Below are 17,286 nucleotides of genomic sequence, written 5' to 3'. Positions count from 1 at the left end.
CATCCTTTTTAAATAAGAGAAAGTAATTTATTTGTAGAAATTTTTCACCTCTATTGTTCTAAACTTCAGTTCAAAATATTATTTTATAATCCTCTCCAAAAAAGATATATCTTGCACAAGTAAGATTTATAATGATAGATCATACAACATTAGCTGTTAATCTAACAAACTTTGCATTTTATAAACCAAACAGTGCAGAGGACTCCTTCATCTTGTGTGAGCTTTTGATGTGGCTTCGTTTTGTACTATGCATGAAAGTACTATTATTTAACCTTTTACTTTTCGATTCTCATTTAAAGTGTATGATGGAAATAGAAACAAGTTTGTCTAGGACACCCTTAGACCTATACAATCAAAGTATCTTTAAAACTAGAAGGGGAACTGGAGATGATCAAGCCTAGCTCCTCATGTTACTGAAAAGGAAACTGAAGTCTAAAGAATCAAAATGATTTTGCCAGAGTCATTTATCTAATGAGTGGCAGTGTTCGGAAGACAACTCTTGTTTCTTGGCTCTCAGTTCAGTGCGCTCTGCTGCCTCTCTGATATGTTATGCACTATTCACCTAATTGTGTCCCAGTCAACCTCCATCGTGGTGTTATAATGGCACAACAGTTCCTAATTATCCTTTGGTACATGTATTTTCAGATGTGTTAAGACAGCATAAATTGAGACTTTTTCTATCCAATTCCAAAATATCAGTAAGTTGATTTACTAAATGAAAATTCATTGGATCAACAGGATGATTATTAAACAATTTGTAGGTCAAAAATGGCGAAAATTTTTAACTTTTCCAGTTGGTTATGCTGGCATTATTACAAATACCTCTTAACTACACTGAGCAGTAGTGATGTAGGTTGATAGTCACCATATTGGTACTTTTATTACATATAAAACTAAGGCACTTTAAAAAAAAAAATACCTCTTACTGTTCCAATAAATTCCTCCATTCGCTGCAAAAGATCTGCGTCTCTTTCAAAATCGTAGAAGTGGTGCTCTACCCAGTGCCGACATACATTTAATACTCTGTGGCATTAACACAGAAGAAGAATTGAATTACATGGGAACTCGGACATAAACATTTATCACAATGAGTGGTATAAATGAAAACAGAGTAACTCTTACCAAATTAAATACAGCTGACCCTTGAATTGCACGGCTCCACTTATACTTGGATTTTTTTTTTTGTTTCCAATAAATCTATACCACAGTACTACACCCTAGGCAGGTGGTTCAATCTGTGGATGCAGAACCACAGATTCAGAGGGCTGACTGTGGATTTTCTACTGTGCCAAGGGTCAGTGTCCCTAACCCCCACGTTGTTCAAGGGTCAACTTTAATCTTATAAGTGGCTTACCACTTTCAAAATTCTATGTTAATTAAGACTTATACAGTAATTTCTGATAATTCCTCTTTACTTCACTCATTTTACATGTTACTTCCTCCTTGCTTGGGAAACATCCTTATTTAACTCTGAAACAAAAGTTCAACAAAAGCTTATTTACTTCAGTTATTTATTTAATGCTTACCGCAGTTGTACAGGCTGTATATATTCTTTTCTAAACCTTTTTAGTTCTGCACTCAAGGGCTGATCTCCATTCTCTATAGCTATGCGATCAGCTTCTGTTGGCTCAGGCTCTGGAATTTCAAACCTAACATAAAACAGAACAAACTAATGAAAAGATCAATGATATCAAATTATGCAAACAGAAAACTACAAATCTTTTCACTAGTCAGCACAATCAAGAGAGCACTGTAAAAAATACTAGGATATACACATCAGTGAAAACAAGTGAGGATTCTATAATGTAAAGACTAATGATTTAATTTTTTAAGAAGAAATTAATACTTGCCAATATAAATAAAACCAACTAGAAACATAATAAAGAGTACATGCAAAGTCTAAAAATTAGTGTGATTATAAAGTTAAGGGAATGATATTCATTTTTGGCTTGTGTAATTACTCTAAATCAGCCAACATAAAACTTTTTAAGGGTAAGTTCTGAAAAGCTGACTGCTCTTTGGGTACATGAAACACTTTTCTTGATTACGGTACTTGTTCACTCTATTTTCCTCAACATGTGGTATATTTGAAAAATTCTGTTTAGAACATTTAAATCATTAAAATTTGAATTTCCAGAGCCTAAATTCTACATTTTTATAGTCTTTAACTTAATTCTGTAAATTTGAAATTTCACATACTGAGTTTCCATGTAAAAAAGTCTGCCTATTTTTGTATTTAAATAATCAAAGCTAACATATTATTATAAAATAAATGGTCATCCAAGAGATTTTCTTCTTAAAGTATTCATGAACGACAACTTAAAGCTCATTCAATATATTTCCATATCTTAGCTCAATCTCATTAAAAAAAAGAACAAAGAATTTAAACATTTTAAATTGACAGACCTTTCTATTAAAAGACTCAGTAGTTCTTGAGGTTTACAAAAGGATCTATATGTTGTAAGAAATGTCCGAACAAAATTGGGATCTATGAAGAAAAAGGAAAAATATCTTATTAAAATCTTTTATTCAGAATGATTAAAACTATTATTTACATTTTCCAAAGAGATTAAATAGTCAATTTTAAAAGTCCCAAAATGTTTTGACCACACAGAATGCTTTGGACTTTGAAATCAACTGCTAACTTTAGTTTCTTCCTAAATTAGTGGCAAAATCATTGATACTAAAATTTTACATCAACTTATTTCTTGACCTCTGCACACTCTGCCTAGCTGATATTAAACTCATTATTGGCCACAGGAATACAAAGGGAAGAAAGGCAGAGCATAAAAGCAAGCTTCCACATGCTACATGGATCTCAGAACATCACCAGTTGGTTTATCTCCCTTGTAAACAGAAAGGCCACAGCAATAACCCATTACTTTTCCTGCTCTTCAGACTAGTTTATCTGGATTAGTTATCTGGATTTCTTCAAATCATGTTAATAGAGCATACAACTGGAAATTGGATCTTATAATGTTGTAGATTAAGTTAAATAGTTTCTAAATTGTTTTATGTGCTAAAAGTCTTAATTAAAACTGCTAAAAGATGCTTATAAATACCTGTAAGTTATTAAAACTATTAAATGTGTAAGAATATGTTGATTTGGCTCTATTCACAACTTTTAATTACTTTCATTGCAAGTAGACACAATGAGAGTTCAATCATAAGAGCGGGAGTCTTCAACCCCTTCCATGAAAGGATTTGCTTTTCATTCATACTTCATGAAGTTAAAGCAGGAAGCTGACTGAGTGTGATCACCTTTCCAGGCCTGCCTACTTGAGTCTCTCCTTGACAGTATTCTCCCAGAGTTGTGGAGAAAGGCTGCTGTCATCAGCACAAGAGACCTGGGCTATCATCTGCATAAAGGGAGTTGGGGGTGGCGGGAGACATCTTCCCATAATGGGGAATAAAAAAAACACTCACCACTCACTGTAACTCAAATTTCATCAAGGTCCACATTTAGTTGTAAGAGTCTTTAAAAAGGAGGAGGGGAGAATTCATTAACTTGAGTTTTTTATTGGGAGTATCCTTTTCCTACTTCACATCACTATGGAATGGTAAGCCCTAATTTAATGATAAATTTATTTAGAGTAGCAACTACCTTTATTTTTGTTAGGCTACACACTATGGATTCTTTATAAGAAATACAATGTCTGTTATTAGCATAGGATTTAGCAAGAATCAAATTCATTTGCATGGAAAATCTCTATTTAGTCTGATTCTGTCTGATTAAGAATCACCCTAAATTGAGCCTTAAAATAAAGTAACTATATTAACTTCCCCCACCCCCCGGCCAAAATCAAATACATGGATTTATCATAAAATAGAAATCTATTTCCAATCTATTGGTATATGTGGTCATCAAGATAATGAATTGATTTAAATATCAGACAACCTTGAATTTAAGATTATAATAATTTTTTAAGTTAAAGAAAAATTTACATAAAAAAATATATTGGTTTTAAATGGCCCTCTTCTCCTTTAGCTTCATACCTTCTGAGGCTAGAGTGGGTTACTGATAAAAGTGATTTAAATAGATACAATCCTTTAGTAATTTCCTCTCTGTTGGTATTTTATTGTTTGTCTTCAGTTACAGAGTTCCTCAAACGTTAAAGACTAATGTCTCAACCAGAAGAAAAGATTTTAAAACAGAAGGCTGTACAAGATTTTAAAACAGAGATTTATATCGGTTTCATCACAATCCTCCCTTTCAAGAATCTTCTTCCTGTTCTGCAAATCTATATGTAAAGGTGAGGCTACTCAAAACATCATGTCCTTAGGAAGCAAAAGCAGTGGCCACTGTAGAGATGCTGAGCTCTCACGGTTGGAGAGGCCAGACCCTCAGTACAGAGTGCTCCAAATAGCCCTGAGCTGTGTTCCAAAATGAAGGGTAACCTCTCCCCTTTTTAAAAGAAAAGTTTATTTTAGTCCAGAAGTCTAAAATCAATATCCAGATCCATTTCTTCTCAAATGCCACCTGAGTCAGGCTAAAAAGTTGTGGGATATCAAAGATACTTTTAAGTTGAAAAACAATAAAAGCAAGTTCTAAGCGAATTAAAGTATGTTTTAAGAAAACTGGCTATTTTTAAAGGCAGACTATTTTAAAACAGCCTTTTCATCTTACACCAAAACTTGTGGCCATTTCAGTGCTTTACTAACTGATGGCAATGCTGGGAAAGTCATGATGTGCTGCAGTGCCACACCAGTCAAAGGGGTCACGTCAATTCCTGATGTCTGTTACGTAATGAATTCAAAGAGCATTCATATAATTCATTCCATAGGATTTCTGTGAAGTGAGCAGGGCGGCTGCTGTTTTTCCCTTTCTACCTATGACAGAAGTAACTAAGAGTTATCTAAAGTCACACAATAGAGTGACACAGACGGAACCAGAATCTAGATCGTGTGATTTCTGATTTACTGCTTTTTTCTGCCATATCACCTAACCTCCCTGGATTAAAGGATTTGTTAAGGTTTCCAAAGCTGTGAGAGCTAAATATAAAGAATGAATCCATGAGTTACATAATCACTGTAGAAATTTACACAAATGATTAATTCAGAATGAAGCTGTAAACTGCTAATCTTGGTTAAAGGCACTAAAGTCATTGAGAAATTAGCAGTCTAATTGTGATTCTGTAATTCTTGTTAAGCCTTCTTCCAGATTTTAGGAAGTAGCAGCTGTACCTTCCTGTACACTATTCAGAAGAGGAGTTTCTGAAGCTGGCGGTGAAATAAACACTCCCACAATCATCACTGTTGTATTAACTTCTAAAGTGACTCAAGTTTAAGTTGTTTTTAGCTTGATTAGAAATTAGAGCAGTCTTGCCAACAGAAAAAACCAGCAGAAGCTAAAAATAAACCAAGAAAAATTGGCAAGAGTTTAAGTACTTTCAAAAAACATCTTAAAGGCTGAATATATTCCCAGGCTTGTGTTAATTTAGGCTCTATTTCTAGTTTCTAAAGCAGTGGGAAATTGCTAATGAATGAAAAACTTATATTAAGAGAGGACATAACATCTATATTTGAAATTTTGCACAAAATTCCATATTCCAGAAGCTATTTTTATTTCTATTGATTTCCCCATTTCAGTGATAGTGACACATATAATGTCACACTAACCACTGGAAACCTTTATCTTATTGATGATACAAAGGACTAAGATAATTAGGTATTTTAAAAGTACCCGTCAATAAGGACAGGTTATATAATTTTGTAGGAAAACAAAGTACCTACTTACATTTATCAGACAATGATAATAGCTAAGTTTTACACTGCTTCTGTTATCTACCTGTATTATAAAGTGATTCAGAGACAGATGGAAGGCAAATGCGTTAAAAATATAAAAGCCAGGCTGATTTGGTTTTAAAACATAAGCACAAATATTTGTGGAGAAAATGAAAATCAACTATGTCGATATTCTCCTCTTTCTGTTTATCGCTAGTGGATGTAATTCCACAAACCTCTTTCTCAAACATAAGCCCTAATGGATTTCAATATGAGCAATGGGAAAAACATCCTTTGTGGTTTTTCTTCTTCACCATTTTAGGTAACACTCTTTTCTACTCTCAAAGCCCTGTACTAAGATGTCCACCATGTTCACTAGCTGCTCTGCCTCCGTCTACCCAACCTCTCTGTGTGTACAAGCACCTGCCAACTCTACCATCAAGTCCCCGGTCTCGGCCCAGGCTATTTCAAATATGAGCCGTGTTTTCTATTTTCTGCTGGCCTTCTAGCTGCCTGTCTCTCTCATTCTAAAGCTATTTTCTTTGATAATATTTTATTGTACAATTCTTCAAAATCTTAGGAAATCAGAGCATATTTACATTAATGTTAAGAATACAGCATACTAGATTTGAGGTGATAAATTTAATCCTTTTTTAACACATTTTTATTGGCAAGGTCAATAAATTTATGAAATATTTGTTACGTAGCGAGTTATTTATGTAAATACCCCTCCCCCAACCACCATAGTGAAACACCGTTAATCAGGATGTCTGTTCATGTGATAATTCTCCCTTTAATACAGCCATTTAAAACGCTACAAGAAACAATAAGCTCCTCAACAAGGATTTATAAACAATCACTCTTGAATTCCTTAAAAAAGGAAACAGACGCTATGCTGACGCACAAACACTTAAAAAAAAAATCAGAGAGTTTAAAAATAGAACAGCACTGCCCTATAGATCAAAAATTGTTCAAAAGATTTTTTTAAAAGTTAAAACACCCGAGCTGAGCTTATATAGGACACAAACTCCAAAGAAATCTAATGCAGTGTTTTGCAAATTTTCTATATGAGGGCATAAAATAGCAGTAAATACTTTAAAGAAAAATATCAACTGGCTTAAATGTTTTCAATACCATTTTCTTTAAAAGAGAAATTCACCATGCATAGGAAACACCTTTTCCCCACACTTCAGTATGAAAAGCTTTTATTTCCATATAATGTCAGTTCTGAAAGACCCCTTACCGCAAAGTCATCTCATTTCTCTAAGAGAGACTATCAAAACCAGACACACCATCTCCAAATATCTCTTCACCCGTGTTGTTTTAAAGTCTCAGTAATTAATTTGTACTAAATTATTTCCTATAACTCTGTAACAGAAGTGAAATTCCTACTTTCATCTTCTGCTTTTTACGTATATTGCTTTGTGCTTTCTTACTGTAGGTAAAAGTCTCTTCACATCCTTACCAGATGCAGAATGATCCACCTAACTAGACAATTTCCCCCCCACACCATTTCAGATGAATTCTGAAGTCCTGATGTAGTTAACGAATTATTGTATGTCCAGAAATACTGGACCTGAGGCACTATAAATTAGATCCCACATAAAACCCTGTTGCAATTCTTCTGAGCAACAGTTAAGCACCTTCTAATTCACCTAAATTTACAGAGCAAACACCACCAATAGACTGACTGGATTTTGTTAAAAACTAAAATTATAATGACCAACATCTAAATATAAACTAAAATCTATGCATTAAAATAGAAGTTATCTATAGTCAGAATTTATTACCTATTTCAATAAGAAAAAAAACAGTACTCTGACTATATCTTCATAGTAGACCTGTGTTTGCCCAGAAGTGAACAAGCTGTTTATATTACTGGCAATTCAAACCAAGCAAGTAATTCTCTTTATTTTTACTATTCAATATACATAATAAAAATTATATTCTAAAAATGAAAAAAATTCATGAGTCAGTGTAACATGGTAGAAAGTATACTCTATTTCAAGAGTCAAGAAACCTAATTTCTAGTCCTCTTTCTGCAATTAACTGATATGATTTCTGGCAAATCACAAACTTCAGGGGCCTTGGGTTTTGGTCTATAAAGTGAAGGATTGATCATCTAAGATCTATAGCTCTGTTTCATAAATTACTGTTAAAACACAAGTGATCAAGCTGGTTGAAGCCACAATGAAGTCTGAATTAAGTAAGGTTAAACAAGTTTTCTGTTTTTTATGACAATGTCTCTGACCAACATATAATCTAAAAAATGTCTGGAAGTAGTGCTTATTAGTTATTGGATTTTTCTCATTTATTACAGCCAATGTCTTTTATTATAATTCTATACAATGTAATAAAAATATGCAAGTTAAATTTTAGTTTTTGTTTCAGTGTAAGCCACAACTTGCACTGTAGGTTATCTGATAAAATACCTATCAACCAACTGAACCAAAATTAAATACAGCAGACCAACAGTTCTTTAAAACAAATAGCTGATCTATTATCATTGTAGTGAGGACTAAGAGTCCATCTGAGCTGGAAAAGACCTTAAAAAATAGCTGCTTTCATGTTTTACAAGTTCATACATGGTCTATTAAAAACACATTCTATATTGCCAGTAATACATTCAGTCACAGACCTTACAGAAGTCAAATAAGCTAATAATTAACACTTATTGGTGTGTACGGTAAATCACAATTCATGAAAGCTGCTTACGGGTTTTAGTTACAATAGTAATATATTTATGACATAAATTAAAATATTCAATTAAGCTTCAAAATAAGATAGAAAAGAAAAATGTCAAAAAACTTAGCTACAACACTTCTGAACCCAACAGTGGCTTTTTATTCCTCAAGAAATTAATGAAAGGAATTTTTTAAAAAACTTTAACATTTTAAAAAAGTAAAAAATCTTGTCAATTTAAATTTGAATACACCTAACTTTGCAAAGTTCTATAAATTAAGTGTTTTATATTAACTAGAAATAAAATCATTTAAGTTATTCTATTCAACAGCCAAAAATTAATATAAATGAGAGCAACTATCAAAAGTAACTAATAAAACACCATAGCAAAAGTACTGTCTCTACAGACATGGCTAGCATTGTGTACATTAAGGAGAAAAGACTGCCAAGACTAAAGAAAAACTATCAAGCTATGCTTGTTCTAGTTTTGCTTGTTTTAAAGTGTCCTCATTCAAAAAATAAATAAAAGGCACAGTCCCCCGAAAAAAAAATATTTAATTGTAGTTCTATAACTGCTTATTAATAATCATAAGTCAGTTCTGTGAAATAAAGCAAGCAGTAAAGAAAATTTTTATCATTAACAATAGGAGTTTTAAAGAAACAATTATATTAAAAATTTTGAAATTTGAAAATACTTTCCAAATCAAATACCACTGACTTGTGATAGTAAACACTAGTAAGTCTTCTTTAGCACCTGCCACTTGTATTGCTCTACAGAAAGAAAAAAAAAAAAAAGAACTTCTGCCTCACATAGATAAGAATCTAAGGATTAATTCTACTCTAAATAGTCTAAGAACCCAAAACAAAGGTACTTAAAATAAAACGATGAATAGTTTAGAATGCTTATGATAAAAAGTTCTGTGAATCTTCCAAGACACAAAAATCAGAATAACGTGGCAAGAAGAATAACCTGAACCTTTATAACCTTAAAAATTCCTTCAGAAGTAGCAAAGAAATAACTATTTTGCAACTACAAATTTCAGGTAATGAATAAAAACATTTTTTTAAGCTGTATTCTAGATCTTAAAGAAGCTGATGGTCATCAACTAAATAGGTAGGTCATATTAATTACTGAAAATTGTACCTCTCAAAATAAGTTTCATATGTAAAAAAAGATGACAGAGTAATCTATTTTTCATGCAGAATCCTCGGCAGCTTATTTAAATGTTCTGTACTTTGATTTATTTTTTATTTTTGGGTCAGTAAAATGAATACACTGACTACAGAAGTTTCTAGGTGAAAAATCAATAGTAAAATTGGAATCCCAGAGTCTTCTTTCATTATATTCAACATGTTTCCGTTACTGCCTGCTACTACCAAATGGTATACGCTTAAAGAGCCCAAACTGCTTTTAAAATCAGCCTATGGAAAACACTATTATTTCACTATGGAAAAGACTAGCAAAAGAACTACCAAATTCAACTGGTGCCAGAATAGTTTCCAGAGAAAACTGAGAACCCATTTGAAGGATTTTAAAAACTGGAGAAATTTCCCCAGAAACACACATATCCTAGAGATAGAAATATATTTAAGCAAAAAGTTTGGGGATGGAAGTTAACTTACACATTCAACTATTTAAGAATAGCACTTATAAGAGTTGTGTTTGATTTAATATGTCTTTGTAATAAAAGCATTCTTTGAAAATAAGTTTATATTTATAAAGAGCTTTCACATATAATATTTCATTTATTCTTTCCAACAATATTCTAAGACAGCTGTTGTGACGTTGATTTTTGAGATGAAAACTAAGGTTCTAAAACCTTAAGGAACTGTGATAGAGTGAAGGTGTGAATCTAAATTCAGTGAGTGCTCTTTGCACAGTATTTTACAGTCGTCAAACTTCCTACTATGTAGGGAAGTTGAAGAACACTGGATTATCATTTGTTACTTTATTAGAAGAAATAAAATTACTTTAAAAAAATCGATCATTATATTTGTTCCTTACTCTCAAACACTATATTTGATGAAGCCTATTTAAAGACAAACATGTCTCAACCCCCTAGGAATCCTCCAAACTCCTATGTTTGTCTCTAAAAATTGCCCTGCTAAGGTGAAATTGTTTTCTAAATAACATCAGTTGTAAAAAGCAAAAAATACTGAAAACTTAAATGACTCCCAGGATTGCTAAATTTAATAAATTTTAGGAATGGAAATTAAGAAAAAGCAATGCTGTATATATAATGTACTACCGGCACAATTTTGATCATGGATATCAATTAGAATTTTTACTGATTTTATAATCTCAGTAATGAAAAAGAAACAAAAAAAAGAGGTAACGGAGTAAAAAGATTTTTAGACCCTAATGATGACTGATTTATCACTACTTTTAGTCTTGTTTCTGCCACTGGCTAACTGGGTAAATTTAGCCCAGTAACTTTATTTATAACGCTGGTTGCAAAGTTAAAAGTAACATATGTAAATGTGGTAGAAAGATTATAAAACTTCAAAGAAATATAAAGTGACGGTATTTTTAGTCAGAGGAAAATGAACTCTGATAATGCGGAGGTCTTTTTGCTGTCAGTTTGCTTTCTATTTTAGGCATAATGACCTGTGCAGCAAAGAAAAATCAGCTTGAAGCAGCAGAATAAAAGTGACAGGCAAGTTCATACTTCTTACCTGCGTACATATGGTATGTGAGCCTCTCTATAAGTTTAATAACAGTTCCTGCTTTGATAATTGGAATTCCAGCTTTGGGCTGCACGTTCTCTTCAAATATGATATTTTCTTCAGAGTCAGGCTCTGCAAATCTATACACATCAGCACTGGGGAGCCTCATCTGCTCCTCCTTTTCTTCCTGGAGCATTGTCACGTCAAGCATCCTTTCCAGTGTACTCCGGTACTGTAAAGATATCAATGCTGCCATCCAATTGTTTTTCTCTTCAGCTGACTTGGCAGAAAATATAACGCTATTTTCATCTTTCAAAATTATTTCAAAAGCATGCTTGTACTCATTGGTGTCATCTTTGTCATTAATTTGTACCTTTCTCATAAAAAACTTTTCTTTAAGACGATATTCTGCATTGCTAGCACCAGGAAGTCTTGGCTGCCCATGATTTGATTTACAGCAAATCATTAAGCCATCAAAGAGAAATATGTGTCTCTCATGTTTGGCTCCTACACGTGTAAGAGTTCCTTCCATTATAAACTCATTGCAACACTGTCCAATGTCTTTTCCCTCCCAACCATCAATATTCTTCTGAATCTCGTTCATTTTCTTGATTGCTAGTTGTTTCCCCTTCATTTGCTGACTATAAAACCGACATGCAGATTCACTAGGATAAAGGAAAAAACATGGTTAGTACAAAGATGACAGGGAATCTATAATACATGTAAATAAATGACAGTGCAAAAGTATATTTTAAAAAGTTGCACTGAGAAGGTTTTCACTATTTCTCCAAATATATTAGTGTTACAAAATTGCACAGTTTTGGAAACTAAAGCAACGCAGTGGAGACATTTTTTTAGTGCTCTAAAAAGAACAACTATTGACAAAATTCTACCCTATAAATTTAGCTACAGAATGATTATTTCTACCATGGCTATGAAATATTTAGAATGACAAGTATTAAAAAGTAGCCCAATATAGTGAAAAAAAAGAAAGATTAAAAAATTTATCTAGAAATGCTTAAGTAGACAATACCTAAAGCTAAAAACCATGTATATGTTATAATTAGGAAACTGGAAGCATATTATCTGAATTAATGCCTTGAGTTACATAATCCCTAAAATAAAAGACACTACTAATTTTACTTTGACAGAACAATGATGTTGACATAAATCTACCCAATACATTTTGCTCTCTCTCTCCTTTAGCTTACCAGTTGACTCTCAGGAGGTCTTGTCTGGGAGTATGCAAGGAAAATGCACAAATATGAAAGGTTTTTCAAACAATAACAAATTCTCTTGGCTTTGATGTCACTTCCTCTGAAAGACCAAGCTTGTCACTAAAAGTATTTTCTTCATTGTTTACTTGAGGAGGGAACTGGGATCCCTGAATTTATACCACAATATTCAGGGTGAAAAGGAGGATTATTAAAAAAGTGAAAATATTCACCTCAGTCTTCGTTTTGCAAGGCTTTTAGAACATATTTTTTCCATACCACTCTGAACATTAAGCAAAGCTGTTATTGCTTGTTTCAAACATTCCTTGTCTTCTTGATCTTCACTCTTTTCTTCTAACTGCTGCAAAGTAAAAAGTGACAAATCTGAATTAGCAGAACAGTTCTGGCCAAAAAAAATAATAATCCCATTTTATTTAAGGATAAAGATAACATTGATTAACTCTTTCTACCACAATAAAAATTTTAAACCTGTCATAAAATATATTTTATTTATTTATTTATTTATTTGGCTGTGCCAGGCATGCACGCGGGATCTTAGTCCCCCGACCAGGGCTCAAACCCGGGCCCCCCGCATTGGGAGCGTGGAGACTTAACCACTGGACCGCCAGGGGAGTCCCTATTATTCTTTTTAGAAGTCTTTTTCTTCCTTTATATTACTATCCATATCAATATGCAACCAAGTTTTCTACATTAAAAAAAACAAAAAGTGTAGAAACAGTGTTAACAGATGTCACACCTTCTGACAGGCAGTAATGTGCAGCTTCTCAGATAAATATTACTGAAAGGAAATGAGGGACATAAATTATCTTTTTACTGTCATAGGTCTTGGCACAGCAGTAGACACATAGATGAGATTTTTTTTGAAGTGTTTAATTTGGTCTTAGATTTCTGATTCCCACATTACGGTTGTAAGCAATGGAATGCCGAGGAAGATAAATATACAGAGAAGGATGCAATATAGTGGAGAGGAAGTTGAAGACACAAAACCTAAGATCAAAATTTGACTCTACTTTCTGTGTGACCTTGGGGCAAATTACTTGACTTATGAGCCCGCTTTTCCTATCTGTCAAATGAGGCTTATAAAATGCCTGCTTTGCCTATTTTATGGGATTGTTATTAAAAATGAAAGCACTTTTTGCCTATTTTATGGGGTTGTTATTAAAAATGAAAGCACTTTATAAATGGTAACATACAATATAGGTGTAAGTTGCTTTCCTTTGTAGTTCTACTACAGAATTAACATTGGTATCATGAAGAACTTTGTCAGTATTCACATGTTAAGATTTTGAGTAAAACTAGGAATATACATGTTAGTGAAACTCAAGCATATTTTCAATTAGTGGCTAAAGATACCACATGTGCCAGACAGAGAGTCTGTACTTAACAAGAATTGAGTCATCAATAACTACTAATCATCAATGCAACTAGGTGGTGGTAATTCAAGCAAGCAATTAACTGAGGTATGAGTGACAGTAAGTGACAATAATTCAGTAACCTTATAAATCTCTTTGTGGCCACCAAAAAGGAAAAGTTAAGAAATAACGTTTATTAATAGAGCTTTCATGCAACATTTAAGAACACTTACTCTCTGTCATAAAGGAAAAAGACTTGAGAAATAAAACCATAAAAAATAGTAATTTATAAAGGTTTACTTTTCAAAGAGCTTCATTATCCACTAGTACTTTAAGAACTTTGTTCTTGGAGAGGTATCTCTTAAAGATTAACGATAAATTCCTTTTTTGCTTCAGCTGATACAGGTTATACACACACACACACAGACACACACACACACACACACATACGTGTGTACTGATGACCTATGAAAAGTAAACATATTCTTACTCAATGCTCCAGACAATTTTTATAAAAATAATTTGCTTAAAATATCTGAATGCTCAAATATTCCAGAAGTAATAAATATATTGTAATACCTATTTAACAATCAGGTTTTATTATTCAGATTTCTTATATCCATTATTTACAACTCACTGAGGCATAATCTGTACTCTTTAGAAAAATATCCAGTCTCATTTGTGTTAAGTAAAACAAAAATCTATTCACATAATTTCCAACAAAAAAGGGTTGGGGGAGGGAGACAGTTGCTAAAGGATAAGAGACTTAAAAATAGCTACCTTACAAAAAATATGCAAATACCTTTTACTCATAGTATTTCTCATGGCCAGCTAGATTAAAGAAAGCCAATGTGGCTTTCTTTCATAAAGAAAGATACTAGGTTTTTACTTAACGGATATTAATGGTAGGCTGAAGGCTGGACTCTGGGTAATCTCTAAAAGTATCTTCCATCTCTATGATTCCAAACTATTTACCTCTCATATGGCAGAATTTTTGGAGACAAATAAAATATTACCATAAACTTTATCAAGTTTAGGCTTCAAAGGCAGCAGACAATCTAACACTGAAAGCAATATTCAGTAAGAAAGGGCAAAATTCTAGATGGTTTAATAAAAGTACCACTAAAGAGTAAACTACTTCACTGAGTTGTTTCAGAATTTAATCACTCAATATTCAAGTCACTATGATACAAAGCAAAAAAAAAGAGTTGACACTAACAACAGAATATTATTGAGTCCTTTATATTCTATCCTTTGATATTTTTAATATTATTAATTCAGGCAAACATACCTAAAGTCATACAAAACACACAATTCTAACACATAAAAAGAACTCTGAAAGTAACAAATCCATTTAGAGATGCATTTGATTTTCTATTCTAAAGATGTTTCAAGTTTCTGGGTCATTTATCTATCATTAACTATAGCATTTCACATACAGAATATACTGGTATCTCAAAAATATTTTTAATATATTTTAAAAGCACAAACCCAAAGTCTATTTTAAAAACCATAAAACTTTACTGATGAAATAATTTTTAAATGTAATATTTACCTTCACAGCATTAGTCAAGCATCTAAAACAAATTTCAATGTAATAAATGACCTTCCTTATAAGCATTCTTTGCTTCTTTTACTTAACATAGCTGATTTAAACTGGGCATTGGTGCAGAATAATTCAAGCTAACCACCATCAAAGGGGTGGCTTATTGTTGCTACAGAAACAAAGCAATGGCAATTAGTATGTAAATGAGACTCCACAAAGCAGCATCCTCTTGTTACCAAAGTGATATTCAATACCATGCTTTTCATGGGTGCCTACTTAATAACATTATGTAACAGCAACAATTTAATTTTACAAATGCTGTTTACTAAATAGTTTAAAAAATTATCAAGTCCTGATATTACATTGCCGTATATGAGAATGTATTTAAACTTACCCAGAGCATCATATTCTAAAGCACAATGGTAAATCATACGATCTATAGAGATGATAAAATTTACATTTTCAAAAGAAAGGAGCCACTTTTACCAGTAATTTTTTGGGTTTTTTTGGGGGGGTCCTTTCGAAATAAGTAGAAGGGGCAGTAGTCAATATGGTATATTGCATGCCCAAAGGAAACCCTGAGAGATAAATAGTATTAAATTTAAGAAGCTTTAAACTGGAAAAAGACAGGAGACAAATAAAACTCAAGATTGGTTTATACATAGAAAAATAAAGTGTTGTACTTGATGCAATTTATATGAGTTTAACTAATTCACAAACATATAATGGCTCCTCTCTTTAAAAACAAACTTGAATCCATATGTTTTTATTTCTAGAAATTAGTTTTCTCCAACAAGAAATACTATAGAATAAAGGAACTGCCATTTAGTTGATGATGGAGGCAGGCAGGACCAGAACCCAGGATTCCCAACTCTCAGTCCTTTTCAATATACTACCCAAAGAACTGAAATGACTTGAAATACTTGTTTAAAAAATATTCACCAAATAAAACCTATTCCATTCAAATAGGTAAATTGCAATGCACAAGGATGACAAAATATATAATCAAGAAACATAGTATAACTAAATCGCTGTGCTGAACACCTGAAACTTACACAATATTGTAAATCAACTGACTTCAATAAAAAAAATTTAAAAAAAGAAATATACACTATAATTGTCTAAGATTTGGAACATAAAAATAAAGATTTATCTTTATCTTAAATATTGTGTACATATATAAGAGTTCACTCATCACAAAATGTGAGAACACAAGCAAAGATAGGAATCATGAAGTAAATTTCATAACTAGTTCCTTCCTTTCCCCCAAATGTTATTTTTTGAGTTAAAGTGATTTCATATATGCAGATAATTCTCCTACAATATATAAAATTTCAACCAGTATGTGATGTTAATGATATTAACAGAATTCGATCTTCTTTTACTTAACCCTTATTTTCCCCCAAGACAAGCTAGGAGATGACCATTACCAAGGTGGTATATAATACATGAAATAAATAGTATAACACTATAAATAATCCATAATTGTAATTTAAATGAAACAATATCTTTATTAAATTAGCCAATGGTTGAAAATATAAAAGTGAAATCTTAAAATATAAACTATAACCTGACTTACAGTTCACTATTAGGAAATAAAAGCAAAATTCTCTAAGTTTTTGAGGGAAGTCACAAGTTTTATTGAGATAATTAAATGGTCTTTTGTACACTTTTAGAAACTATTTAGAATATTAATAGCAGCTGAATGAAACTCAAAAGGGCAGATATACAGGGGAAGCCAGTGAAGTTCCAATCAGAATTAATTTAACAAATATTTAATTAACCATCCATTATTTATAAGTAATGAAAATATGACAGTGAGCAAGCCAAATCTGGTCACTGCTGTTAGAGCTTAGAGTGTAAAAGAGAAGACAGATGAATGACAAAGTGCTATAATGGGGAAAATATAGGGCACTCTGGAAATACACAGCAAGGGCCCCTGACATAATAAAGGGAGAGATGATAGCAAGGAAGGCTTCCAGAAGGAAATGACTATAAGGTTTGAAGGATAAGAATGGTTTAGCTATGGGGAAACAGAGGTACAAAAAATGTATTAGGAAGAAGAAACAGCATGTGTAAT

General features: G+C 32.4%; 1 protein-coding gene across 2 annotated transcripts in view; it reads right to left on the bottom strand.

Annotated features, from left to right (window-relative positions):
* SOS1 (SOS Ras/Rac guanine nucleotide exchange factor 1) overlaps positions 1-17,286 on the bottom strand; it is a 152,671-nt gene that overhangs the window by 27,339 nt on the left and 108,046 nt on the right. For both annotated transcript variants that reach the window (XM_057557788.1, XM_057557789.1), the window contains exons 9-13: positions 12,521-12,648; positions 11,083-11,738; positions 2,407-2,488; positions 1,527-1,649; positions 920-1,023 (exon numbers count right to left, since the gene is read on the bottom strand). In XM_057557788.1, the coding sequence (XP_057413771.1) occupies positions 920-1,023; positions 1,527-1,649; positions 2,407-2,488; positions 11,083-11,738; positions 12,521-12,648 (1,093 nt within the window). The remainder of the gene's footprint in view (positions 1-919; positions 1,024-1,526; positions 1,650-2,406; positions 2,489-11,082; positions 11,739-12,520; positions 12,649-17,286) is intronic.

The sequence above is a fragment of the Balaenoptera acutorostrata genome, chromosome 12, assembly GCF_949987535.1.
Source record: "Balaenoptera acutorostrata chromosome 12, mBalAcu1.1, whole genome shotgun sequence".
Taxonomy (NCBI): domain Eukaryota; kingdom Metazoa; phylum Chordata; class Mammalia; order Artiodactyla; family Balaenopteridae; genus Balaenoptera; species Balaenoptera acutorostrata.
The sequence above is the reverse complement of the archived record's forward strand: the minus strand, read 5'-3'. Positions and strand labels throughout refer to the sequence as shown.